This window comes from Cyanistes caeruleus, chromosome 8, assembly GCF_971803275.1.
Source record: "Cyanistes caeruleus chromosome 8, bCyaCae1.hap1.1, whole genome shotgun sequence".
Classification (NCBI taxonomy): domain Eukaryota; kingdom Metazoa; phylum Chordata; class Aves; order Passeriformes; family Paridae; genus Cyanistes; species Cyanistes caeruleus.
Window position 1 is genome coordinate 14,149,826 of NC_141708.1, and position 26,659 is coordinate 14,176,484.

At 60.0% G+C, this 26,659-nt stretch overlaps 3 protein-coding genes and 1 long non-coding RNA gene across 17 annotated transcripts; 2 read left to right on the plus strand and 2 right to left on the minus strand.

Moving 5' to 3' along the window:
* The first annotated feature begins 7 nt into the window (after positions 1-7).
* R3HCC1L (R3H domain and coiled-coil containing 1 like) lies at positions 8-11,635 on the plus strand. 13 transcript variants are annotated; one of them, XM_086901300.1, is made up of 9 exons: positions 58-143; positions 590-783; positions 1,993-2,059; positions 5,222-6,669; positions 10,197-10,372; positions 10,487-10,557; positions 10,671-10,766; positions 10,921-11,061; positions 11,223-11,635. In XM_086901300.1, exons 4-9 carry the CDS (start codon positions 5,236-5,238, stop codon positions 11,276-11,278), a joined length of 1,974 nt encoding a protein of 657 aa, XP_086757426.1. In that variant the 5' UTR covers positions 58-143; positions 590-783; positions 1,993-2,059; positions 5,222-5,235; the 3' UTR covers positions 11,279-11,635. The 13 variants fall into 13 exon arrangements, with proteins under 13 accessions (XP_086757430.1, XP_086757423.1, XP_086757424.1 ...); XM_086901302.1 differs by having other exon boundaries at positions 61-166; XM_086901297.1 differs by lacking the exon at positions 590-783 and having other exon boundaries at positions 16-82.
* A 1,063-nt stretch (positions 11,636-12,698) lies between these two features.
* Positions 12,699-19,177, minus strand: LOXL4 (lysyl oxidase like 4). Its single transcript, XM_086901336.1, has 15 exons — positions 19,077-19,177; positions 18,263-18,558; positions 17,944-18,122; positions 17,582-17,793; positions 17,015-17,053; positions 16,676-16,892; positions 16,362-16,545; positions 15,943-16,097; positions 15,460-15,627; positions 15,093-15,255; positions 14,723-14,966; positions 14,337-14,452; positions 14,114-14,250; positions 13,811-13,922; positions 12,699-13,679 (listed from the first exon to the last, which is right to left on the minus strand). Exons 2-15 carry the CDS (start codon positions 18,534-18,536, stop codon positions 13,609-13,611), a joined length of 2,271 nt encoding a protein of 756 aa, XP_086757462.1. The 5' UTR covers positions 18,537-18,558; positions 19,077-19,177; the 3' UTR covers positions 12,699-13,608.
* Positions 19,178-20,799: 1,622 nt separating this feature from the next.
* LOC147651876 (uncharacterized) lies at positions 20,800-22,832 on the plus strand. The gene is made up of 2 exons (XR_015289718.1): positions 20,800-20,897; positions 21,820-22,832. It is a non-coding gene; the product is annotated as an uncharacterized LOC147651876 (long non-coding RNA).
* Positions 21,393-25,967, minus strand: PYROXD2 (pyridine nucleotide-disulphide oxidoreductase domain 2). 2 transcript variants are annotated; one of them, XM_023947428.2, is made up of 16 exons: positions 25,735-25,967; positions 25,295-25,314; positions 24,979-25,072; positions 24,825-24,898; positions 24,559-24,705; positions 24,262-24,415; positions 23,985-24,046; positions 23,777-23,874; positions 23,234-23,375; positions 23,008-23,142; positions 22,834-22,906; positions 22,579-22,735; positions 22,291-22,445; positions 22,059-22,169; positions 21,856-21,976; positions 21,393-21,752 (listed from the first exon to the last, which is right to left on the minus strand). In XM_023947428.2, the coding sequence occupies exons 1-16, from the start codon at positions 25,904-25,906 to the stop codon at positions 21,623-21,625; spliced, it is 1,845 nt and encodes a 614-aa protein (XP_023803196.2). In that variant the 5' UTR covers positions 25,907-25,967; the 3' UTR covers positions 21,393-21,622. The 2 variants fall into 2 exon arrangements, with proteins under 2 accessions (XP_023803196.2, XP_023803197.2); XM_023947429.2 differs by having other exon boundaries at positions 22,063-22,169; positions 25,735-25,965.
* Between the last annotated feature and the right edge of the window lie 692 nt (positions 25,968-26,659).

Consider the following 26,659-nt stretch of genomic DNA (forward strand, 5'->3'; position numbering starts at 1 on the left):
GCATTCCCCACGGCGGGGCGGGCTCGGCGCGGCGGAAGCGGCGGCGCGGCGCGGAGCGACGGAGGACCCGGCGCGGCCACTGGTAACGGCGGCGGCCTGGCGGGCGGCACGGCCCGGCACGGCCCGGAACGGCGGGACCCTCGGTACCGGGGCACAGCGGCCCGGGGTCCGCACCCTGCCCGGTCTCGGCGCTGCCCCGCTCTCCCTCACCCTGCTGTCCCAGTCCTGATCCTTCCTCCCTGTCCCAGTCCTGATCCTTCCTCCCTGTCCTAGTCCTGATCCTTCCTCCCTGTCCCAGCCCTGATCCCTATCCCCTGTCCCAGCCCTGTCCCCCATCCCTTCTCCCAGCCCTGTCCCCCACGCCCGGTCCCAGCCCCGATCCCCACCTGAAGTCCCATCTGCCCAGTGCGCTGCAGGCAGCCCCGGGATGCCCGGATAACATGGCCCATTGCAGACCCCATAACTCTCCCCGCTGTGCAGTCACAGGGCGATGTGTCAGCCCTTGAGTGCAGGGGCAGTTCCAGGGATTCCTGGATGTTTGGTGCGCCAGTCTGCCGTGCTTTATATAACAGGTGTCTGGTGCTCACAGGTGCTGGGCACTGTTCTTCGTGGTTGCCTGCAAGCCCCTGGCATCCTCATCTATCCTTCACACCACCAGCGAGTTCTGTATGCTGCCTGCTGTGGGGCTGTCACAGCCCTAGAGTGGCCCATGGCCTGATGCTGGTGACCAGATATGTCTCTTGCACATTTTGGGGTGGTCACCCCAGTCACTTGCTTTCTGGTGTAAGTGCACTATAGGGCTCTGGGCCTTGCTTTTCAGGCTGCTCCTGCTCCCCAAGTAGCTGATTTGGGTTATTTTACCTTCATTTTCTCAGGCAGGGTCTTGCTTTCTGTCCTTCTTACATTTATTGGATCCTTTCAACAGTGTCTTTGGATGGTGTTTACAACAGCTCACTGCTCCATATCCTCTGCTAATTTAATGACAATTCATTATACAAGTAAAAGCTGGGGAAATGGTGTAAAACAAGACCCTGAAGTTCAGCTAAGTTGATTCTTGCTTGCCTCATCAAAAAAGCTTTGCCCAATGATTCTTCTGAAATAACTGCCCTGGGCAAACCACTGTCCATCATTCATTGTGTTGGTATGCAGGCTCCTATAACTGCCAGTTTAGTTCTGGACCAGGGATAGGAACAGGGTTTATCCTGTTCTCAGCTCTGGTTTTGTTCTTTCTTGCAGAGAAAAACAGTGCCTTGTTTGCTCTACCCATCGCTAGGGCCCTGGTTTCTTGGCACTGTGTGTCAGCAGGTTAATAGGTTCATCTTCACACTGGCCAGGCTGGCCAGGTGACTGTGTCTGTGTGGACATGCTGTTTTTGCTTTTCCTGCAGCTGTTTTTGCAAGGCCTCTGCCTCATTTGCATTTTTCTGTTTAAAAACAGTGATTTTTCCCTTTTGAGTCATCTTTATTTTTGAGCCATCATTAATTTTCTCTCCCTCCTTGTTTATTAATAGACCTTTTCACTTTTGTGCTGATTCTGCCTGGGTATATTTGTAAAGTCCTTTGTATTCCCCTTAGCATTCTGGCTGTTAACTCCTTCTGCTGGTTTGTTGTCCCTTCCCTCTCCCCTGCCCCCCTGCAGCTGTGAGGGGACACTATTGACTTACAAATCATCTTCCTGTCTTGAATGTTCCCCTTCTCTTGTTCTAGGTATCTCCTAAGAGCATCTATTCCAGGTGTCTCCTAAGAGTACTGGAAGTGAAAGGCATGATTGAAATCTCTCTCAGTGCCTTTGATGCTTTTGCCACCTCCTCACATAGCCGATGTTTGCTGTGGCTGCTGGCGAGCTCTTTCTCCTGGCAGCAGGGGACAGGATGTCTTAAAGCCCACGGGGCTGTGGGCAGGAGTTGGATGGAGTGCAGCTCTTTGCTCCTTGAATGCTTTGCTTTGCCTTGCACCAGTGGCTGTGTACATGCCTTTGCTCTGTCTCCACCAGGTCCTTTCCTGGCCCCGTTGCCTGCTGCTGAGCCAGGTGGCCTAGGCTGGAGCTCTGCTGAGAGCAGGTGAGGTACAGGGTAACCAAAACCTCTGACAGTCCTTGCCTGGGCTGTCAGGGGCTGGTGTTGTGCAGTTGGTAAGTGTGCCATGGCACGTGCCTGGCATGGGATGAGCCCTGCAAGTGGCAGGTTCCCCAGTGGAGCTGTTTAGAATCTCCTTGTTCCTGCCTTTTTATTAATCTTGTTATTGTAGTTATTTTTTTCCCCTTCAAAGAGCCCAATCTGCTGCAGGCTGTAAAGAGTGACATTGTGGTGTGCGAGCTACCTGCCAAGGCTGCGTGAGGTGCCCCAAGGCTCCTGGTCCCCCAGTATTGCCATCCCTGCTCGTTGTCAAGGCTTTAAGGTTATCTACTCTATCGATGGGAATATGGATTGAGTGGAATTAGAAACCTCGAAGGCTAAAAATACAGCTCCCTGCCAGGAAATGCGGCAGCCTGCTGAGAGGGTGCTGTGTGGCACTGAGACTTCTCCAGGAGCTGGCATGTTCCACATGAGCACCACAGCCCAGCATCCGTGCCTGTTCCCAGGTTCCCTGAGCAGGGCTGTGGCAGGCTTGCTCTTGTTTGTGGGGTCCTTCCCTGGGCAGGACAGGGAGAGAAATCAGGGAGAAAACGCTGCCCATGTGTGCTGCAGATGTTTGCTAGAGGAGAAACACAGGCTGGCACGTGACTGGGCAGCTCGCTGAGGCCTCACAAAAGCATACCATGAGCACAAGCTCCTCATGAGCAGGGTGTTCCTGGGAACAGTGCAATAGGAGCCTATGCCTTCAGGGAGCTCTGGCTGTCTCCTGGCTGATGATCCAGCATCCTTCTGGCCATGTTGGGCTGTGTAGTGCTGGGCTGGTGTGCTTTATGTGTCAGACAGCTGGGCAACACTCCCATCATCACTTTTACCATGGTACCATGGCCTTTCCCTGCTTGGTGCCAGAGCACTGAGTAGTTTTGCTAGGCAGGTCCATAAAACAGGACAGCATCTGGGGCATAACAGGCCTTTTTGGGGATGCACTGCCCATTGCTGCCTGTCTTTGTGGGGCAGGCTTGGTCCCAGACTCTGGAAGTGGCAGGGTTGCCCTGCCTAGCATAGTGTGAATGAGACCCAAAGCCAGGGCCATTGCTCTGCCTCTCGGAGCATGAAATCAGTCAGTGCTGACCTGTGGCTGTGGCACTGATGAAGTGTGTAATAGGCTGGGGGCAGAAAGTGCGGGGAAAAAACAAAGCGCTGCAAATCCCTGCCAGTGTGGGTCATCTACCACCTTGCTGTGCTTCTTCCCAGGCTGCAGGAAGCAGCTCTTCCCCAGCAGTGTGTGGCAGGCAGAGGCAAAGCTGTGCGGGGAGAGGATGCTCCCAGCACCAGCCGTCTGGCTAATGCTGCACCATCTGCTTTGGAGGGTGAGGCAAGGTGAATGGCAAGCTTTTGAGGAGCCCATAAATCCGATGTGCAAAGGCTCTTGGAGGTGACATGGGATGTGCATGCAGCAATGCTGCTTCGGGTTGCTCTCCATGCTGGAAATTGTCAGGAAGGAGAGCCTAGGGAGATCACTGACCCCCACAAGACATTCAGCAATGAGCCATGGCTTGGGACTCTGGGCTTGGCTGGGAAAAGTCCTTAAGCAGAACACGCTTCAGTGCAGTTGGAAGCTATGTGTGTTGGAAATGGTGGTGCTGGGGGGCTTTCAGTGCCCCCTCCCCTCTGGCACTTGGGCTGCCACTCGGTGAGAAAATGTATAATGCCTCAGTGTTGAAAAATGACTAATCCAGTCCTTGGAAGGTTTGTAGGATACATTCCTTTCTTGCGGTCGATAAAGATAAAGGGGATCGTTCTGCCAGCAAAATTAGCGTATCAAAGAGGGGGGAAAAAAATGACAAGAGCTATGGAGACAGAAAAATGATTGGGGCAGCCCTGGGATGGTGCTCAGCATCACCAGCGCCCATGCCTGCACCTCATGTTCTGCCCACCTTCGCAGCATGAGGTGCAGACACAGGCGCCGCGGTCATGCCAGGGATACCGCCCTGCTGGGCTTTTCCAGTGGTTTCCAGAGAGCCATGAGAGACTCATCCATCATGCCAAGGCAATGGTCTGTCCATCCATCAGGAAGAGAGGATGATGCTGTGTAGCATGGGCAGCCCCAGCCACTTTCCAGCCAGTGGTTGGCTTCCCCTCGCCTTCCCGGCACCACTGCTGGCTGTCGGTGAGGGGCCGTGGAGAGCGTTCGCGCCTCGGTCAGGGGCTGTGTGGAGGGGAGGCTAATGTACCGGAGGTGCCTCGGAAATGAGAGCCTTGGATGGGTTCCTGGCCCTATTGATCTGCCGGCAGTTTATGCATCCTGACATTCATAATCTCGGTCGGCGCTGATGGTCCAGATTAATGGGCCCAGGGGCTGTCCATCCGTCACTTCACATTAATTACTGAAGAGGTGTTTTTCCAGTGATTTACCTGACAGCGGCCTGTGATGAATCCCCCTAAACGGAGTGGGCAGTGATTAATCATGGGGCCCCAGCCCAGCCCCACTCTGCCTTCCCCTCAACCACAGTGCAGCCCCCCACACCATCCGTCTCCATAAACTCTGTCTGATGCATATTTATAGGGGCAGGGGGGCCTGGCCGCTTGCGGCGTGCCTGCTTCTGCCAAAGATGATGAAAAATAAATCTCTGTTGGGATGGGGCAGCGGGTGAGCAGGGCTGCAGCATGCCATGGTCCTGCGCCAGGGTATCCCTGCACTGGGGTTGGCTTTCTGTTGTTCTGTGGCTGCCTCAGGCTTCTCTGTGGGTTTTGATACCTGAATAGTGCATGGTCTCAGTGTTCTGCTTCAGCTGCAGACACTGGTCCCTTGGGCTTGAGGATCCCAGGCAGCAGCTGCCAGAGTGGGGCATGTGCCTCAGCAATTCTGTCAGGATTTCCCTGCTTCCCCCAAGCCGGCTGAACCCCACCAAAGGCTATAGGGCTGTGGGGTGCTCCGAGCCCCAAACCCTGTCTGCAGGTACGCTACTGTGGGGCAGTGTCGGGGCTCCACAATCCATCACTGTGTGCCAGCTGCTGAGGGAGCAAGGGTGGGTGCTGGGACCCCGACTCAGTGACTTGGGCAGGGGCTGCCCACTGTGTGTTCAGCTATGGGGCTGTGGGGTGGGACAGTGACAGTGACACTGTTCTCTCCTGTTCTCTCCTTGGCAGGCAGTGCTGGCACCATGCAGCAGGAGGCGGAGGGCAGCCGGGTGCGCCGCAGGAAGCCCGACATGGCCCTCTACGTGCCCAAAGCGCGGCGGGAGAGAGAGGCACAAGTGACAGGTGACACACGGGCTGGGCACCGCCGGGAGCCTGAGAACCACCGCCTGGAGCCTGAGAACCACAGCCTGGTGCAGGACGCTGGCTGGGCCAGTGGCGAGGGGCAGAGGAGAAGCCCCCGTGCCAGAACACAGGCAGGCAGAGCGGCAAGGAGGGAGAACAAGGTGGATGCCGGCCCAAAGGAGCTGCGGGCAGCCTCTGCCAGGCACAGCCATAGGACGAAAGGCAGCTGCCCTATTGCACCGGAAAGCCTGGGGGCATCATCCAGCATGTGTGAGCCATGCCCAGATCCAGCTGTTGCTCAGCCCTGGGACAGGCACAGCAAAGGATCTCATGAGGAACCCGGAGAGCTCAGCCACGGCCACAGGATGATAAGGACTGAGCCTGACCCTCCATTCCCACAGAGTGCCCAGGCTGGGGCTTTGAAGGCTACCCCCGAGCCTCAGGATGACCCCACTAGCCCAACACCTGCTGCTAGCCGAGCACTGGTTTGTCAGACAGGCCGGAGTGGCATGTTGGAGCACTTGGGGGACAGCACCCTAGATCCAGCTGGGGACCTCTCCCAAAGCCTGGGAGAGGCTGTCCTGCAGTCAGCAGGGGTGGGCAGCTATGGCAGGGTGCCCCACTTGGTGGGGGAGACAGTGGGTCCAAAAGCCTGGGAGGAGGAGAAGGAGGAGGAGAGGTCTATCCTGGCAGAGCAGAGCAAGGATTGTGCCACTGGGGTGTGTGAGGAAGAGGAGACATCGGGAGGCAGGGCTGAGCTTCCTGGGGAGAGCACCTTGTGTGCACCAGCAGCCAGCTGTGAACCTGTGTTCTTGAGGGGTAGTGTGGGCAATGTTCCAGTACTCCCAGGGGGGAGCACTCCACAGCAGGGCATGGGCAGTCCATCCCAGCTCCCACCTGTCACAGAGGAGAGCACTGCTGGTGCTGGGGATCCCACTGGGGAGGGTGACCTGGTGCCTGCTGTAGAGGAAGTGGGCAGCACTTCTGCCTGCACAGATAGCAGTGCTGGAGCTGAGAGCAGCTCGTGGGAGGGAGCACCTCTGGAAAGCTGTGAGCCCCCACTGCCCCTAGAGCAGCTGTGCCATGGCATGGAGGGGATCTCACCTGCCTTCTGGACCAAGGAGCTGGCAGGGCCATATGAGGATGTGGGCTCACTGCAGAAGCACCAGGAGGCTGAGAAAGAAGAGAGAGGTCTCCACAGCAGCTCCCATGAGGAAGGACAGACCAGTGCCAGTGCTGAAACCCTGGGCCAGACCAGCCCAGGTGCTGAGGAGAGCTGGGATGTGCTGTTCAATGATGATGGAGACTGCCTGGACCCACGCCTGCTGGAGGAGGTACTTCTGCAAGCCAGTGTCTGTGGGGGTTTGCAGGGACAGTGACTGTTGCCTGCTGGGATGTGGGGGATGGCTGTTCCTGTGTTCTCTGGGGTGAGTGTGGGAGTGGGTGTGCTGTACCCAGGGCAGCCTAGCTGGCTGTGCTGCCTGCTCTTAGAGCCAGCCTTCCCCTGTGGTGCCAAAACACTTGGGATCTCCATCTTTCCCCATCTGTCCCATCTCATCCTGCGTTGCTGGGGAAGGCTGGGTAGATCGTCCCTCTGTAGTACATAAAACTATATGTGCCCAGTAAAACCTGCTGAAATGCTGTAAACTCCAACTGCACCCTCATGAAACCAGGGTTGGTGATAAGGAAATGGGCTGAGATGTATGGAATCCTTTTGAAACAGCAACGGGATGTTTCCTCGAAACCATGGCTTCTTAATCAGCTGTGGCTCATTGCCATTCCCTCCTGCACACATGCTGCTGAATTTACTACAGTTGGCTGCTTGGTGCCAGGACCCCCTGTTTTGCTGATGTTCATGAGGAAAGCTCAGTTCCTGCAGCAAGGCTGGATATCTCTTATTGCATTTTAAATCAGTAGCGTCAAACTGGTGATTTTCCAAATGACATTAATGTACCTGAGGAAACAAACAACGTTAATATTGTTACATCCAGCATCTGCCTACCCTTGGCTGGAAGCAGGGTGTGAAGTGGCGGGTGGTGCCTTGAAAACAGAGTCTGTGAAGAGATCAGATTGGCTCAAGAGCACTCTTACTGAGGGGCACAGATCCCACCTTGTGTGCAAGGCCTTGCTTGGGCTCATGGGTCCTCTTGGAGCCTGGTATGGTGGTGAGATGGTGGGACACAGAGGGCTCACATCTGGGGAATGTGGAAGGGCATTGGGTATTCCCATCCTTGCCTGGCTGTGCTCCCCATAGCCACTGTCCCCCACCCTCCAGACCAGAGGTTGTGAATGCTGGTGCAAGGAGGACAGCAGTGCTGCTCTGAGGCTGCTGGTGGTATTGGCTTTCTGTGGGCTGAAGCCGTGGGCACAGCTTTATCCTTGGGGGAGGAAGGTCAGGGAGGATCTGGGTTATGGTGCAGCTGTAGGATGCTGTGGGCAAGGTTGTGCTGTGCAGTACAGGTTCTCACTCCAAGGAGTATTTGTATTGGCTCCCCTATGCACAAGTTCGAGCTTTCCAGGGAGCTTCTCAAATTGGGTGAAAAAGAACCTGAAATAGGGATTTATCAAAAGTCCTCTGCAGATTCCCACATGGCACCTCGTGCTTCCTGAGCCCTCTGAGCTCCCAGCAGGTGGATGTAGCTGCTTGGGGAGGGTGCAAGCTCTTGGGAAGATGGAGGTGTTGTTAATTAACAAAAAGAACAAGAAAATTAGTAACGTCTTCCTCGTAACCGAATCCTTATGCAATGCAGATAGTTGGCAGAGAGCAAGATTTATGACGTTCTGTGTGGAGGAGAGATTTCTGATAGCGGATGGCTCTTTAATCTAGCAGGAAAAAAACACCATAGTGAGTACCATTGGCTGGAAGCTGAAACCAGACAATTTCAGAGTAGAAATCAGTTTGAACACAGAGTAATTAAGCACTGAGACCGTTTCCTTGCAGGCTCTGTGGACTCTCCATCAGGCAGTGCGGCGTGGCAGGGGCCGCGGTGCGTGCGTGCCCAGGGCTGTGGTGTAAGCCAGCAGCCACAGACCGCTCTGACCTGCTCTGGCAAGAGTGTGTCTTTAGGGAGCAGCAAGGTCTGATGGCCAGGCTTCGTTTTCCCTGTCATCTGTCTGTCCATCCATCAGCAAACCCTCCCCAGGATGCCTGCCAGGGCTGGGGAGCGCACCATGGCTCCCAGTCCCTGTCCTGCCCCACGGCTGGAGCTGCTGGCACGCTGTGTGCTGGGCTGGCAGTGCCGGGGACCTGTTGAGCCGTGCCTGCCGTGTGGCTGAGCCCTGCTGCCAGACGGCTCCTGTCCTTCCTGCCCCGCCACACTTGGTGATTTGTGAAGGTCAAGGACTGCTCCAGTACTCTGTGCTTCTGCTCTCTAATCATCTTCCCAGTGCCTAGCACTACCTGAGTGCTCTGCTCCCTCAAGCAGCACCACAGGGCTTTATCCTGCCTGGGAATGGCTCCCTTGCTTCCCCCGAGCAGGCACAGGGTGCCTGATGAGTGTGCTGTCCTGCATGGGGGTGATGGCAGGGCAGGAGGCTCTGCTGGCAGTGCTGACTTGTTCTGTGAGCTCCATAACTGAGCTCTACCCTCCACTGGCATCCTGCTGCTATGGCAGCACCTCCTTACCTGCCATGAATCCATCTTCCCCATAAAATTGTCGGAATGAGCACTTTTTATTGACTGAGCTGGCTGGGATTTATGGACTCTAACCTTGCAGTCGTGGTGTGCTCTGCTATGATCGCTTAGGGGATCAGGGTGGGAACCCGCCTGAGTTATGTACCCATTTCTTGGCATCATGCCACCCCCAGGCTCCAGGGGGAACGGGGAGCTGTCAGTGGCTTTGGACTGCACCTGGCCTGGTGTGTAGCAGGGCAGTGAATCCCCTTGGCCACTGCCACAGCATGGAAAGCAAGGATCCAGCAAGCAATGCAGGGTGGCCCACTGGGCAGAACATGGTGCAGGGTGACCAGCTGGCACTGGCAATGCTGTGGGACAGAGGGAAATAGGGGCTGGCTGCACCTCTGTGTTGTGGCAGTGGGAGGCTACTGCACATGTTTTAAAATAAAGGTAGAAAAGGTAGAAAAAGGTAGAAAAGCTCTACAGCCATCATATTTTAGGGATGGAGAAAGTGCCCCACTGTGAGGTACTAAAGGTGCACAACCCATTTTATGAAGAGGAAGATTGAGTAGGGACTTGATTAACATTAGTAAGTGCTGTTAGTAAGGGGAGGAGACCAGGGACTGAGAGTTCTTTAATGCAACAGAGAGGCAGAACAAGAACTGCCGGCTGGAAAGTGAAGTCAGACAAATTCAAATGAGAAATAAAACATAAATTTTTAAGTGCACAGGTGATTAACCAGCAGAACTTGCTCCTCAGTGGAGCACTATCTTTTTCATCTTGGCATCTGGGGTGCTGATAGGCTGCTCCAGTGCATGTGCTGCAGCCAGGGCATGCTGAATGTGGTGCTTCCATGTGGCAGAGAAACATCAATCTTTCCTCCTGGTGTTACTATCCTGCTTCTTGTTCTTCCCTAAAGGTATTTCAGGTCATCACATCGCTGTGGAGGGAGGGTTGTACTTGGAGATGCATGTGCTGTTTCACCCCTTCCATTCCTACCATGTCCCTGACCTGGCCACAGAGCGTGGCAAGTGAAGGGATGCTGATAATGGGAAAAGCCAAGTGCATGGTGTGAGAACCCTGGTTGATAACTCCTAATTTTTGATGCCATGAATCTATCTGCAGTGCTGGGGTGGGCTGCAGGGGCTTGCACAACTTCTTGGGGAGCACTTGCCATGGGTTGGGAACTGCTGTGGGGCAGCTGGCCATGGGTTGCTCATTGCTGTGCCTCTGCCAATGCTGCAGCTCTCAGGGGGTGAGAAGCACCAGGAGAGCCAGCAGTCACCCCGCTTCAACTACTACGGGGCCGAACCTGCTGCGCCAGACATCAGCGATGATGAGCTGCCCCATGTCATCGAGATCTACGATTTCCCCTCGGATTTCCGCACCGAGGATCTGATGCGTGTCTTCTGCAGCTATCAGTGAGTCTGCCAGTGAGACTCTATTCCTGGGGTTGGGGTTCCCTGCCTGGGCTCTGCTCCAGGTGGCTGCCCATCAGGTGCTCACACCTCGCTGACCCTCCCTCTCTTTGGCAGGAAAAAAGGCTTTGATATTAAGTGGGTGGATGATACGCATGCCCTGGGCATCTTCTCCAGCCCCATAACAGGTACTGCTCCTGATTCAGCTGGGGATGGGCAGAGAGGAGGCATCCCTCTCCCACAGCCACATCCTGGGCATGGGGCTGACCCTGCACGTGGACATGCTGCTCTCTTCCTGCAGCACGAGATGCCCTCAGCACCAAGCACCTGATGGTGAAGACACGCCCACTGTCCCAGGGCACCCGCGCCTCTAAGGCCAAAGCCAGGGCATATGCTGGTGAGTGGTGCTGCCCTGTGCCAGCCTGTGCCATCGTGCTTGTGCTGCAACATCTGGCAACTGGGGAGGGATGGGGCAGCCAGCATGGCTCCACAGCTGTGCTGGCTGCCCTGTCCCTCCTGGAATGCCCCACTAATGTCCTCCATCTTCACAGAGTACCTGCAGCCAGCCAAGGAGCGCCCTGAAACATCGGCTGTCCTGGCCAGGCGGCTGGTGATTGGTGCCCTGGGGGTACGGAGCAACCAGACACCAGCCCAGCGAGATGCTGAGCGGAGGAAGCTGCAAGAAGCTCAGGGTGAGTCTTGGAAGCCTGGAGGGGCACAGGGGGTCCTTACTCATGCATGCTCCTTCTCACAGGGTGCTGGGTGAGAGGGGGCTGCACCAGGGTGGACTCCAGCCACCTCTACAGGGAGGTGAGGTAGTAGGGATGTGGCACTCACCCTGTTGTCTCTGCAGAGAGGAAGCGCCTGGAGAACAAGCAGCGGGAGGATGCCTGGGAGGGCCGGGACTGAGCCAGGAGGCTGCACTTTCAGCCCATGTCCCTCTCTGCAGGCAGGCAGAGCAGTCTGCATCTCAGAGCTGGGACAGATTCTGCACTGTGTCCAAAAGCACTGGGCTGCTTCGCCGGAAGGGCTGAGCAGCACGCGGGCTGGTTGGTGCTGTGGGGATGCTGTTGCTGTCAGGCAGCACTGCCCACCCTGCCCAGAGCAGAACCCCCAAGGCTGCCAGCCATAGCAGGAGTGACAGCAGGATGCAGGGAGCTCAGCAGAGAGCATGGGGGGCTGTGTGGGGCGGCCCTGGCCACCTGGCAGGGCCTTGTGAGTGAGAGTTTCTGTCCTTTATTTTGCTAATAAATGCAATTTATTTTATTTGCTTGCCTGGGTGGTGGCTCCCCGTTCCCTTCATACCGGGGAAGGGTGTGCGTGCTGGGGGCAGCTGCTCATGGTCCGCACTGCTGTGGGGATATCCACCCCTCCCAGGTGCTGGGTGTCCCCAGCGGGTGTGGGGGATGTGCAGGCAGGAGGGATCGGGGGGCAGGACGGCAGGCAGGAATGTGCTGGCAGGGACCCTGTTTACTTCCGCAGAGCAGCTGCAGCCCTGAACAGCAGGGCCCTTGTCAGAGCATGGGCAGGGCCGTGTTCCTGGCCCCACACGGGGCTGTGATGTGGCCACGCTGCTGGCCATGGCAGGCTGGGGGCTTCCTGCCCTGCCCCCGGGTGGAGGCTGGCACCTGGGACCTGCCTTTGGCTCTGCTTTGCATCATCTCTCAGCACCTGAAAAACAGCCCTATGTGCCCCAGCACTCCCACCCTGTAGCTCTGCAGACTCTGAGGTTTTGGTGCCTTTCACAGGAGGTGAGAACGGGGATGATGCTTTTCTGCCACCACTGCCAGAAGTTTGTATGCTTTTGGTCGCTGAAGAGCTCATGTGGCTACCCTGTGTCCCCTGGCTGTCCCCCAGCTTGGCAGCAGTGGTGCTGGTCATGACCCCGTGGCGGTGGCTGTCTGCCCCTGCGCCGTCCGGCAGCGCTGCCAGCTGGGAGCCATCTCGGCTGCCGTTCCCGGATGCTCGTGGCTTGGCCAGTGGAAATTCCAGGGCGCAAAGCTGCTCTCATGTGGAAAACATCTTCCCCGCCATCCGGCATCCCTCAAAGCCCGACCCTGGCCGAGTGAGCCTCCACCAGCACGTGCCTTGCCACGATCTCTGGCCTCGGGCCCCTCCAGTGCATCACTGTGGTTCCCAGCAGCAATTCCACGTGCAGGGACCATCACGTGTGGGTGCAGCCTGGCTTGCCCTGGGCCAAGGTGGGTGCTGACAGCCCCCCACCCTGTGCTGGTGCCTGCCAGCGAGGCAGGAGTGGACAGAGATGTGCAAGGAGAGGGGTGGCACTGCCCCGTGGCTGGAAATCTGGGGAACAGACAGTACAGAGTGCGTTGGTGACATTCCCTTTTATTTCCTGTTGTAAGAAAAAAAATAGAAACCACGGGAGGTAAGAAACAGAGCAAGGGCACAGTGTACCCTGTGTCCCCATGCTGTGCCCAGGAGCAAGGGCTTTGAGGAACAGAGTGGCCCTACCACAGCTCCCATGTCTGGGAAGCTGCCAGGATAGCCTGGGAAAGCCCAGCATGTCAGCTGCAGAAACAGTGGCTGCTGGGCTGGCTGCCAGCCCATGCTGCCATAGAGCTGGCTGGGTCTTTTTGCATGCACCGGCTTAGCCAGTTCAGGGCCATAGTGCCTCAGCCCATGGGAACCACTGATGGCAAGCCAGAGCTGCTTGATGCCAGCCACATGCAGCCAGCCAGGCATTTGGTGGCCCTGAGTGGCACAAGGGGAACCCTGCCTGGCTGGGGACCCACTGCCTAAACCAAGCTGTTTCCAGCTGGGGACTGGCTTCATGTTCTTAATGGGAAAGAGTGCAGGGGAAGGAGGAGGTGATGGTGGGATTGATAAGAGTACCTTTTCTCTCACAGCACAGCACCCTGCTCCCAGCTCCCAGAACTTTTATTGAAGACAGGACTGGTGCATGGATGGCTGGGGACTGTCCTGAGTCTGCTGGAGCATGGGGGGCTGGGCAGGCTGAGGTAGTTGTCCTGGGGGTGTGGAGGTGAGGGCTGCTGTGGTACTTGGGCCACTCTTTCAAGTCCCACTGGCAGTACAGGACTGGGCACCTCCAGGCACTTCCTGCTGGCCCTGGCACTCATCTCCATCCTCTGCAGCAGCATCAATAAATACAAAAGTCTGCAAGTCCCTGAGCTCAGTCCAGTGCTGCCAGGGCACAGGGGCTGGGGCACGGGAGTCGGACTCTCCCGTGGCGCTGCTGGGACCCTGCCAATGCCAAGGGTTCACACGAGGTTGTTGGCCAGGCGCTCCCGTCTCTCCAGATCGCTCACCACGTCGGCACCGTAGGCATCACCTGGGGAGAGTGATGTTATGGGGTGGGTGGGTGGGTGGGTGGGTAGGGGCACAAGAAACCTGTGGCACCCCCAGCCTCCTCACTTCCCTCACCCTGCCTGCCATAGCCCCTATGCTCCTGTCCCTCCTTACTTGTGTGGCAGCCGTGCATCCAGACACGCTGCCCATCATACTTGCACTGGCACCTCATCACGTTGTTGGAGAAGTCCGACTCAGCCACCTCATGCTTGGGGTTCACGACCACCTGGGGAGGGCAAGGGGCAGGGCTGGGAGCACCTCTGCTATGCCCTGGCCAGGCAGGACTGTGGCATGCACAGCAGGGTACAGATCAGCACCCTGACATGCAGTGTGAGGGATGCTGTGGTGCTCATGGAGGACAACCCTCCAGCCCTGAGATGTGGTAGCTTGGTGTCCCCCAGCCCTCCATCCCCGTACCTGGAAGGTGTAGCTGCCTGGTGGCACATCGGTGATGTCAATCCACTGGCAGTCGATGTCGTGGCGGTAGGTGTCCCAGCACCCCACACTCACCCCCTGCTCACCAAAGTTGGCACAGGCAAAGCGTCGCTGAAGACCTGCAGCAAGGAAGGGGCTTGAGGGAGGCACAGACCCTTTGAGGAGAAGAATGAGGGCCACTGTCCGCTCTGCAGCTAGCACCTACCCTCGGGGCAGTTGGTGTCTTCCAGGCAAAAGCTGGCTTTGTGCCCCTCAGCCACCTTGGAGCCATTGAGCGTCAGCAGATCATAGTGGGTAAAGACCTCGATGCTGTGGAAGTGTCTGTGGGGACAGGAGCTGAGCACAGGGCCAGTGCCCAGCCAGGGAGCACGTGGCTAGCCCAGGCAACCCCAGCAGAACTTCCAGCAGGGCAGCACCCAGGGACTCAGCAAATTACAACCCTGAAGCCAAATAAAGCCGTAATGACAGTGCTGGCTCAGACGCTGTTAATTACCCTGGGTGGGACAACCTCTTGGGGAGGGGTGCCACCATGCCCTGCCTGGCCCTAGGAGGGGGCAGCTTCCTGCCAGCCCCTGCCTATGGGCCACTCACCGGTGACACTGGTGCCAAGTCCAGGCATGACGCCCCATCCTTGGTCGGAAATCGGCTCTTCCCAGGTTGTGGATCTGGGAGGAGAAGCGAAGGAGGCGGCGGTGGCCATAGGGCCACTGCATGTTGTCAGCAGAGCGGGAGAGGCAGCGCTCCTCATGGGCACAGTACAGCAGCCCCAGGGGCCGGTCCTCCAGGTAGGCTGTCTCCTGCACCAGCTGGGCGTTCATCACCAGGTCTGGGGCGTCTGGCATGGGGGGGATCAGCGGGGATTGAGAAGGTTATCCCCACCCTGCATAGCACCCCCCACTCTCCTACAGGAGAAGGGGGATCACCCCCTGCCAGCGGTACCCCATTGACTCCTGCTACTCACGGGCAGTGCAGGTGACCCCCGCTGAGAAGCGTCCCCCGCCGCTGGGGCAGTGGACAGGGCCATGGCGCTGGCACTGCTGGAGGGCCAGCTCGGTGCCGGCACAGCGCACCCCGCTCATCACAACCTGGGTGGCATCGGGGCTGCCTGCCCAGTACCACGTCTCCTGAACAGAGGAGGAGCACAGTGCTTGGGCCAGTCCTTGCAGCCCTTGCCAGCACCCACGTGCCTCCCCTGCCTCCTTTCCTGCCCTAAGACTGCCACCACAGTTTGTCCCCAAACCGTGCCATCTCAGAGCCCCATGCCATACCATGTCCACGCTACCCAGCCTGCAGGACCCCTGCAGGTCTGTTCCCAGTACCCCACTCACCTGTAGGGCATGGCTGGCAAAGCCCAGCCCCAGCTGCCTGCAGACCACCATGGCCTCGTTCAGGCCCCACTGTGCACCGCACACTGCACCCCACTGCAGCCGCCCCTGCACTGGCACCAGCACCTCCACCACTCCTTCCTCAGGGTTGCGGCCCCCGGCCAGCCGCACCTGTTGGCAGAGAGGAGCTGAGCTGAAATGTGCTGCGGACCCCCTGCTCTCCCACACCGTGCTGCAATGGGACAAGCAGCTCCACACATCCAGCTGAACATCTCCCTCATCTTCCTCTTCCTTCCTCCCTACAAGACCAATTTTGCCACCAGACCATCCTGCAGAATCCCATCAGGGTGCTGCTCTGTGTTCCCCCATCTCCTGGGTCACCCCAGGGCTGCTCTGAGCATCCACACTGGGCACAGAGCTTGGGGAGCAGGGGCTGTGCGATGGGACTGGGGTTCAAGAGGCTCTGGGAAGGAGGCAGGGGCTCACCTGGCCCTTGAAGTCCATGTAGGGCATGTGGCAGCGGACGGCAGCGTCAGCCTCGTGCCGACACCCGTTCTGCTCAGCGTCCTGGAAGCGACACTCGCCCAGGGAGCGCTCATGGCCAGTGCACCGCACGTTGCTCATATGGATGGGCCCCAGACCTAAAGCACAGGAAGGCTCAGTGCTCCCTTCTCCATGACCATCCTGGAGCAGGACCCTCATCCTTATCTCCTGGTCTGGGCATTCTCTTTGAGAATGGAGCTGCCCATGACAGGAGCAGACAGGGTAACCTCATCCCAAGGTAGGCTGGAGCTGCATGAGCATCCCAGGATTCTCCAGCAGGACAGATCAAATCAGTTGATTTCCCCATTATACCCTTCCAAGCCCAGAGGTTTCCCAAGTCCATGCTGTAACACCTGCCTCACCTTGTCCCATCCGGGCTCCCACCAGGGCCTGCTTTGCTGTCCCGTAGCCCAGCTGCCGGCACACCACACTGGCTGCAGCCAGGTCCCACTGCTTGTCACACACGGTGCCCCACTGCCCGTGGCGTAGCACCTCCACCCGGCCCTCACCAGGGTGGGTGCCCGCTCGCAGCCGCACTGGGAGCACCTGGGTATGGGGAGCAGCCAGTCAGCACCCCCAGGACACAGCCAGCCCCCTCCTCAAGTGCAAATGGAGTGGCTGCTCAGCTCTGAGACACTGTCAGTAGGAGAGGGTGTGGAACTCTGCAAGGGCTCACCTTTCCTGGGGTGGTCTTGTTCTTGCCCTTGCCCATGCCCTTTTGGAAGGCAGGGCCAGGGAGACAGCTGACGATGGCGTGCATGCCATGGGGGCAGGCGTGCTGGTGGGGGGCTGGTGGGGCCACCTGCACAGGGCAGCGGGCCAGGTGGGGCTCTGAGCCCTGACACCGCACCTTGTGTACCCAGAAGCTGTTCTTCTGGCTGAGGGTCTTCAGGCTGCCGAGGGAGAAGAGCAGGGCTGGGATCAGCTCAGGTGCCAGAGACTCTCCCCCACCCAATGCTTGTGCTGGGTGCCCATCCAAGGTGCCCTGCCCACCATGCCCAGTGCTGAGCCCTACCTGGAGTTGGGGTCCTTCAGCTTCCTGTTCCAGAGCTTTCTGCGGGTGTACAGAGCCAGGAGATGAGGGAGCATGCTGACACTGCCCAACACTGAACCCCCTGCCCCATCATTTCTGCCCTCCCCGGGAGGAGATGGAGACCCCATGGTACGTCATTCTCTCCCCACTGGCAATTACGGTGCCAAGCCTGTCTGTACCGTGTGTCCCAGCGGGACTGTGTGACTCCTGGCACCGGTAGGGGCTCATTATAGGCTGTATTTATAGTCCCAGGCTGAGACGGGATGGGAGGGACCAAGGGACACTTATCTTTCCTCTCCTTTCTGCCACACTTTGCCATGATGGTGACCATCTGCAAAGACCTCTGGATGCTGCTGAGCCCAACTCTGAACCTTGTCAAAGGCCCAAGAATAGGATCCAGGCGTGGCCAGGCCATACTGACACCTCACACACCCACCCATATGTGCAGCCCTTCTCTGACTGCTCCTCCAGTCTCTTGTCCCCACAGGGTGTCCAGCCAGGCACCTGCCCCACGTGCCCAGGTGCAGAACATATCTCCCACATCCCTACCGGTAGAAGCTGGAGTTGATTTGCTTCTCCCGGGGGAAGCCCAGCATCCCGCAGACCACGCGGCTGTTGTTCCTGGTCCAGTTGGCATCACACACCTGCCTCCAGCGCCCATTGTGCTTCACCTCCACAGCACCCTCCATCACTGGCATGCTCAGCTTGGCCCGTGCCAGGATGGGCTTGAGCCGCACCTCCTCCAGGGTTATTCCCGACACCTGCCACAGCGGGCACGGCGTGGGCGTGGGGCTCCAGCATCGAGGGCAGGGTGTTCACAAAGGGGGCCAGGGGAAGGGTTAGTGGGACCTGCTCCAGTCGCCCTGGTGCACCCTGCTGGGCACAGGCGAATGCCATGGGCCCCCACTCACCTCTCCCAGGTGACCAGAGGCGGTAGCCTGCAGGGAGTTGCCAGGCAGGCGCTGTCCTGAGCACACCACACCAGCATCCTCACCATGGTGGCAGTCACTGATGCCCCAACCATTGTGAACACACTCTGCCAGGGAGCCTTCGCTGCCCCCACACCGCACGTTGTCCAGCCAGATGGGGCCTGGGGACACAGCATCGTCCATCCGGTGTGTCCCGTGAGCTGTCTGCGCCCACAGCCCTGTGGGGAGGCTCCCACAGCCAGCGGGAAGCACACTGCCCTCGTCAGGGTCCCCTGCCCCCCATCCCGCAGCTGCCCCCTACCTTCCCCTTGGCCGTAGGTGGCACTGTGGGTCCAGGTGATGGCTGCGGTGTAACCCAGCTGTCGGCAGGCGACGGTGGCCGCATGGAAATCGAAGCCGTCATCGCACACGGTGCCCCAGCGCCCCTGGTACAGCACCTCCAGCCGGCCCTCTCCAGCCGGCCCCCGTGGTCCCCCCAGCCGCAGCTGCACCGGGGCCAGCTCCTGCCTGCTGGGGACCACCCAGCACAGCAGCAGCACCAGCAGGACGTGACTTGCGCCATTTGGCTTCACCATCGCGGTTCTGTGGGTGGGATGCCTGGGGACAGCCCAGCAATGAGTTCTTGGGGACCCAGGCAGAGCAGGGATGCAGCTGCAGCCCCCCCTGTGCCCCAGGAGCTGGGCAATGGTGGAGGGATATCATGCCCTCTTGCACAGTGGTGATGTCCCTGTCCCTGTGCTGTGGGGGATGCGTGGGCTGGTCCCTGCCATACTCACAGCATACCCCAGCCCTACACTCTTCATCAGGTCACCCAGCTCTGACACAGCCCTCCCAGGCACCCACAGCAACGGGCAGCCCCACGAACATTGCCCCATGCTCTTGTTGCTTCCTGTCTGCCCCATGTTTCGGGACATGGGTGAGGGGGCCGCACAGACCTCCCTTTTATCCTCCACCTGGATTTTCTACTGAACACCAAGGTTCCTCCCCATCTTGCACATAGCCCGGTCCCCGTCACCTCACTTCTTCCCCTGCATCCTCATTCGGAGCATTGGTGGGATTGCTGAACCCCGTCCAGGTGCCCAGACCTCCCTTCCCGGGGCCACCCCAGCACTCACCCTGGCAAGGGATGGGGGTGCCGGACCGGCAGCGGTGCGGGGCAGGCGGTGGCGAGGGGACTCAGCGGCAGCGCTCGCAGCAGTGGATCCCGCAGCTCCTGCCTCCCGCCGGGCACCGCCTGCAGCCGCTTTTATGGTGCGGCGGGGTGGGCCGACCCGAGGGGGCCCCCCGCCTCTCCGCCTCTGGTCTGGAGCCCAGCCCTGCTCCCTGCCCACCCCCGGCCCTACTCTGCTTCACTGTACACTGAGGCAAACCCGTTCCTGTCCCAAGCCCCGTCCTTCCCCCAGCCGAGGGGGTCTGAGCTATCTCGGATATTCCCTACCTGCGGTGAGGCTGGACCTGGCCCGAGTCCAAATTCCCTGGGTCAGGGATGCTCCCCTCACTGGGCTGTCCCCCAGCCAGGCACAGCATGGACTTTCTGGAGATGACGAGCTGCTATGCTAGGGACACTCCTTGCGCCTTCCCACTCACGCCGTGGTTCAGGCGGGCACACAGGCATGGGATGCCCGAAGGTGCTGCAGCGAGGCCACGGCTCGGGGGCACAGGGACCCCGGCAGGCTATGGCACGGTACCGCGACCCCGGAACACTGTTCTCCCAGGGCTTGAGCATCACCTGTGCCATCCATAAACCCGGCTGGCTGTGAGGGTCCGCAGGCTTAGCCCCGCTCCTTGGGACACGGAGATTGGTGATGCCCACCCCCCCTGGCCCGACTTGCCCTGGGAGCAACCTCCGGCTTGGGGTGCCGCCAGTCCCCGGGGCACCCTGCTGCCCACACGCCCGCCGTGCCCCGCCGTGGGATGGGGATAAACAGGAAGCCCAGTGCCCCGGCCGTGCCCAGGGACCGGCCAGGAATGTGCCGGTGGCCACCGGACTGTTTGTTTGGAGTCAAAGCAGCCGGATCCTGCCGGGAGGAGCCAGGATCAACACGGCCGGGAATAGCCCGTGAGCTCATCGCCACGTCTCGCAAGGACCTCCAGCACCTCTGGGTGTGCAGGGATGCACAACTCTAGGTCCCCCTCGCAGGGGACCCCTCATCCCAACCCTCTGCCTTGGCCGGGATCAGGGCATGTCCCGAAGCCTGTGGTGCGATCTGAGTCCCTGCCCAGCCCCAGAACGGAGGGAAGCCACGGAAAGCCCTGGGGAAGGGCAGGGTTGGGGCCAGCAGTGGAGCCCGTGACTCATTCGTCTCGGAGTTTTGGAGATCAATTGCTTAAGTGTGAAGCCAGGAGCTTCCCCCGAACTCCTCCCCCGGCAGATGCTGGCAGGGGTGCAGGGCAGGCTGGTGCTGCATCCCGCTCCCAGCTCTGCCTCTGCTCCTGGGGACAGCAAGAACAGAGAAGTGAGGGGGCTGGTGTGCTCTCCGGCATCTGAGACCTGCCAGCCTCTCTTCTCTCAGGCAGGACACTGAGTCCTGCCGCTCATGTGATCGTGGCGGGCTGGAGGTGTCCCCCTTTGCCCCGAGGTGTCAGTCAATGAGCCCCCCATCTCCCTCGGGGCTCCCTGGGTGCCAGCACCTGCAGCCCCGGCTGCCAGCGATGGCAGCAGCTAAAAATACACGGCCGGCAGCAGGAGAGCCCGTGCGGGGGAAGCTGCGGGCGGCTGCGGGGCTATTCTCAGAGGGCTGCGGGACTATTCCTGGCCGGTCAATATTGATTCAGCCAGCTCAGGTGCAGCAGCTCACCCTGTCGGCACCGTATTTAGGGCCCGGCAGGAGGCGAGGCGGGCTGCTGAATCGGGAGCATTGTCCGGCGGAGGAAGAGGGCAAGGAGAGGATGTGAGCTCTGTAATCTGCAGCCAGCGGCTCCCGGCAGCAGCCAGGGTGAGGGACACACCCCAGGGCTGCTGTGGCTGAGGAGTGGCCAGCACGGAACATCTGCCCTGGGGACGGAGGGACGGGGCCAGGACACGTGCAGGCGGCTTCCGTCGGGAATAGGAGCATGTGTGAGGCACGAGGGGCTGCTAGCCCTGGCTCCTGCGGTTTCTGAGCTGCTGGGCACGTGTCTGCTGCACACACAGCACCAAGAGCCGGGGGACTGAGGACAGCTGGGGACTGCAAGTAGCTCCCTGCTTGTTCTAAGTACTTAGAACAAATCTGCATCCGCCTGGAGCTGCGGGGCTCCATACAAATAGCCCTGCAGGCACCTGAGCCTGCATCAATGAGCAGAGGAAAGGGTGAGGGGCTGTTTGTCCCTGTTCGCTACTCGGAACTGTGCCTGTTCTCTCCGGCAGCTCCCCCAAGACTGCATCACCAGCAAGTGTAGATGGCACAGTAGGAGCTGCATGAATTGCTTAAAAGACACAGTGAGAGTGCTCATGACAGAGCACGGGCTAGGGTTTATTTCCATGGGCACAGGCACAGGCATGGTCATGTAGGGTCCAGGAGCCACTGGGGCAAGGCTGGGTTGTGGAACGCAGTGTTCTGTTCAAGGTGACAGTAGCAGCTGGCAGCACCAGGGACCAGCCTGTACCCAGCTCCAGGAGACGCTGGTGCTGCCATGAGGTGCTGAGGAAGCAAGCTGGGGATGGGCAGGGCTCTGCATGGCATCAGCAGGGCATGCTGCTGCTGCAACCCTGTGTTGGTGAAGTCAGTTTCACTGATCTCATGAGAGGTGCCTGAAATCCTTGATAGCCACCTGGGCGGCATTGCGTCCTGCTGCTCCCATCACTCCTCCTCCTGCAGGAAAGGAGAAATGGGGAACAGTGGTACACCTCTTTCACATGCCCCCTTCTTCCTTCTACAGGCCTCCAGCAGGGTCCTGGCTCCCAGCTCTGCTCACCAGGGTGGGCTCCACTTCCACACAGGTACAGGCCAGGAATTGGGGACCGGTAGCCAGAGTAGGATGGTGCTGGCCGAGCAAAGTACAGCTGATCCAGAGACATCCCTCCATGGAAGATGTTCTGCCAACAGAGCTCTGTGTGAGCTAGCTGTGCCCACTAACACTGGCACCAGAGCAATGCTCAGAGTTGACACCTGTGGTACCCACTCCACCGGGCAGCCCGAAGATCCTCTGCAGGTCTGGTGGTGTCAGGATGTCCCTGCCAATGATGGACGCCTTGAACCCCGGGGCATAGTCTTCGATGCAGTCAAACACTGGAGAAAGATGAAGGGACTGCTGGTGGGCAGCCTGGGGGGACATGGCAGCAAACTCCTGTGCAGCTCCAGGGCCGCTCTGCCCACAGCTGTTACCGGGGTCTGTGTGTGCACTGTGTACCTGTGTCTGCATATGCATTTCTGGCCTGCTCGTCCCAGGACCGCCCGCCTGCCAGCACGGACGGGGTGTACTGTGTGAAGAGGGACACGACATGGCAGCCTGGTGGGGCCAGCCCTGGGTCCAGCGCTGAGGGAATGCAGAGCTCGATCATGGGCCTGGGGGAACAGTACACCAACTGGGCAGGCAGAGGGGGACCCAGCCACTCCACACCTGTGTCCCCAGCATCCATTGCCATGACTGTCCTGTCCCTTCCCCAGCTCACCAAGGTGTGCCAGTACAGGCTCCTACCTGCTGGAGGGGTGCCCGTGGGCAGCCTCAGTGAATGCCTGATGCAGGAGCTGGGTGCCTTCGCAGTTGAGGTGTATGGAGCACTGGTGGTGGGGCAGGGGCTGGCCATCACGGGCATTGGGGGCAGCCAGGAAACTGGGCAGCCGATCCACCGCCACTGGGCGTGGGATGGGGAGATGGAGGAAGCGGGGTGCAGCCTAGCACCAGTGTTCCTCCAGCAGGGATGGCAGTGGAAATGTCCTTGCTGGTACCTACCATTGATCTTGGTGACAGGGGAACGTGTGTCAACCTGCTGGATTCGCTGGACAAAATCCTTCGGCAGCTGCTCCTGGGGTGGGGTATACCAGTGCAGAGGCTGGCTATGAAGCAGTCTGAATGAGGCGATTCCAACATGCCAAGCTTTCCCCACCAGCCCCATGCACTCCATACCTGAGGAATGAGCTCCAAAAAGGTGATTTGGGGGGAGGCATTGGACAGCACCAGTTTGCTCCTCACCTCTGTCCCATCCTGCAGCACGACACCCTGCGCCTCCCCTTCCCTGCCCAGCAGCACGTGGCACACTGCCTGCGCATGTGTAGGGGCAAGACTTTACCAAGAGCATCCCTGCTGCCTGCAGGCATGGCCAAGCAGCTCCCCTCTCCCAGACACACCATACCTGCTCAGCAAAGATGTGGGCTCCCCGGGCAGTCGCTGCCTGGGCGATGGCTTGGGACAGGGCTCCCATCCCACCTGCCACGTAGCCCCAGGCCCCCCGCCGTCCCTCCAGCTCACCCATGACGTGGTGCAACAGCACATACCTGCGGCAGCAGGACCTCAGGTTAGCTGCTGGCTGAGGAGATGGATCTGTCCCCTGCATGGGTAGTGAGGATGGTGCCACAGCCCTCGCAGTACCCCCCACGGGACCATGCCACTTCATGGGATGTCAGCTCAGTTACAGGGAGCATGCACCAGGCAGGATTCAGCCCAGCCCGGGGACAGTGAAGGGATAGGTGGAGGCCGCTCAGGAGAGCCATATGGCAGGGCTGGGGGCAGCCCCTTGCCCAGCACCAACCCCTGAGGCACCCTGGCAGTGTTGAGCAGGCAGGGGAAGGGAGAGGAAGGGGGCAGGGCATGGGGTACTGGTATGCAGCAGAGCCAAGCACAAAGCAAGGCAAGGGGGGAGAGTGCAGGATGAGCCCCAGAGGGAAGGGATCCTCACCCACTGCCAGGGGTGTGTGGGCTGGCCATGGCTCCAATCACCGCATCAGTAGCGAGAGTTGCCTTCAGGGGTTCTGATTCAAACCAGTGATCCAGGATCTGGCCCAAGAGAAAGAGAGCACACCAGGCTTGGGGTGGGGAGCTGCTGCAGCACCCTGGCAGGCAGGAGAGGCAGTGGGTGTTTCCACAACACCGCTGCCAGCACGCACCTTGGAGATGGGAGCTGTGAGCACCTCGTAATACTGGGGCAGCTGCCGCCCCAGTGCCAGCCCTGGGGATGGAGAGGTGGTGTGAGACCTGCATGGCTGTGCCAAGGCTGGCTACTGGTGCCCAGCTGGGTTTGGAGGCCAGTCAGCAGGACCACAGGGAGTAAGCCTCGCAGAGCCTGCCAGCCCAGTTTGGGCTCCAGAAGAGGCTCTGCATCGCCCATCCCAAGTGCTGGCAAACACCCCTTGCTATTGGGGTTCCCTGGCATCCCAGATGTACCTGCCTGCAGCAAGGGCTTCAGGGTTCGCAGGTTCCTGAGCTGCTGGAGCAGAGAACCCTTTCCCAGGGCAGCTGTATCCACTGGAGGAGCATCCAGCAGTGGGTCAAGGGCCAACACCATGCGCCCCATGAACGCCTCATACTCAGGGTAGGCCTGGAAGGGGACAGAGGGTGGACAACAAGGACTGCACCACAATGGGTGCAACAGATACTCCACCCAGGAGCATCCCTGCCACTCCAGGAGCAGGGTAGCCCCTCATGGGTTTTGCTGTGCCAGGTGCATGTCTCTGGTGGTACCTGGGCATCCTTCTGGGAGAACTGAGCAATCTGCTGCTGAGTCTGGGCCATGTCATGTCCCAGCAGAAGGGAGCGAGGAGGGCTCCTGTTCTCCAGCAGTGGGGTGAAGGAGTAGGGGTCCCGCGGGAGCACCCTCAGACCATGCCGCTGCAAGACAGGGATGTTCCCACTGCAGGACCCACCCTGCAGGGACAGCCCGGCAGCAGAGTCCTCCCGCTTGCATGCTGGGAGCTGCCAGCAGCCCAGCAAAGGGTGGGTGCCAGTACCCGCAGCTCCAGATCAGCATAGATTTGTGGTCGCAGCAGGCTGAGCAGGTATGATGCCCGGGAGAACTTGAACCCTGGGAACATGTGGGGTGGTGGAGGATGTCCACCACCAGGACTGGCCAGGGCCAGGGGTACAAGGGGCATGCAGGGGTACCTGGCACAATCTCCTCCGTGACGGCTGCGCCGCCCAGCACGTGACGCTTCTCCAGCACAGCTGTGCGCATCCCTGCCCGCTGCAGGTAGGCAGCCTGTGGGGAGCACGGCACACGCTGCCCATCCCTCCAGCCGGGATGTCACTGGGTGAGCACCCTCTTGCACATGGTGCCCCCCTCACCAGGGAGGGCCTGGGGGAACCCCAGCCCCATGGAGCCTGCCACCAAAGCCCCCCTCTGCCCACAGCGCAGACCCTTCCCAGTGCCTTGCTGCCCCTGCGGATGGAGGAGAGGCAGCACGCCAGTCTAGGTACTCACTGCCACCAGCCCGTTGTGCCCTGCAAGAAGAGAGGGAGATGCGTAGAGCCCAGTGTCGGTGCTGGGCCCACAGCACAGGGCACACCCAGGGCATGGGGCCGTCACAGACACCCAATAACAGGCTCTAGACACAGGGATACAGGTGACAAAGCACATCCTCCCCCGGCCCTACAGCCCTGGCCCTAACGGAGCAGCAGAGGGGGACAGAGGTGCTCGAGGCAGATGCTCCAGCAGTGCTCTGTATGCTGAGTGCTCTGGCTCAATTTGTGCCAGACTCCCGAGTCGTCCCAGGCACGAGCTGCACTTTGGGGGTTTGCAATGCGTCCAGCACCCCTGTGGTCCCCACCCAGCTGCTCCTCTGCTCCCTGCCCTGGGGGGAGGGCAGACGAGGGTCCCCGCCGGCTCCCCGCAGCTCGGCTCTCGCTCCCTTGCTCCGTTACCTGCCCCGATCACCACCGCGTCGTACTCCCGCTGCAGCTGGGGTGCAGCCCGGGCATGGGCCCGACGCGTTCCTGACGGCCCCGGGGACAGACGCCAGCCCCGGAGCCAGCGGGAAGAGCAGACGAGGCTTCCCCGGAGCCCGGCTGCCATCGCCCCGCAGCGCCTGGCCATGGCGCCCTGTGTCCGGCAGCCTGGACTTTGCTTTCCCGGCGGAACTTTCCCCGGGGCTTCCGGGCACACGGAGGGGCCGGGGGGGCCCGGGCAGGGAACGCCTTGAGGAGGCGGGGAGGCTGCTCAGGAGCGCTGGCCCGCGGCTGCTGTCCCCAGCGAGGCTGCTGTCCCCAGCGAGGCTGCTGTCCCCAGCGAGGCTGCTGTCCCCAGCGAGGCTGCTGTCCCCAGCCAGGCTGCTGTCCCCAGCCAGGCTGCTGTCCCCAGCCAGGCTGCTGTCCCCAGCCAGGCTGCTGTCCCCAGCGAGGCTGCTGTCCCCAGAGAGGCTGCTGTCCCCAGCCAGGCTGCTGTCCCCAGCCAGGCTGCTGTCCCCAGCGAGGCTGCTGTCCCCAGAGAGGCTGCTGTCCCCAGCCAGGCTGCTGTCCCCAGCCAGGCTGCTGTCCCCAGCGAGGCGCTGACCATGGCCCAGCTCTGCTGGGGGCTTGCAGCGGGGCCGGAGAGGAGCCCCAGGGCTGAGAAGGGCACAGATCCTGCCTGGGGCTCAGCAGGGTGCCAGGAGCTGCCCAGCCTGTAGTCCAGGAGGGTGATGAGCAGGCAGGCAGGGGCCTGAGAGCCCCCCTCCCCCAGCTCCTGTTCTGCTCCAGGGATGATCCAGAGGCACGTGGCTGGACAGAGGGCCAAGCATGGCAGGACAGAGGGATTTTGGCCCCCCCTTGAGCAGGCAAGCCCCAAGCACAGCCCCGAAAGCAGCAGGAA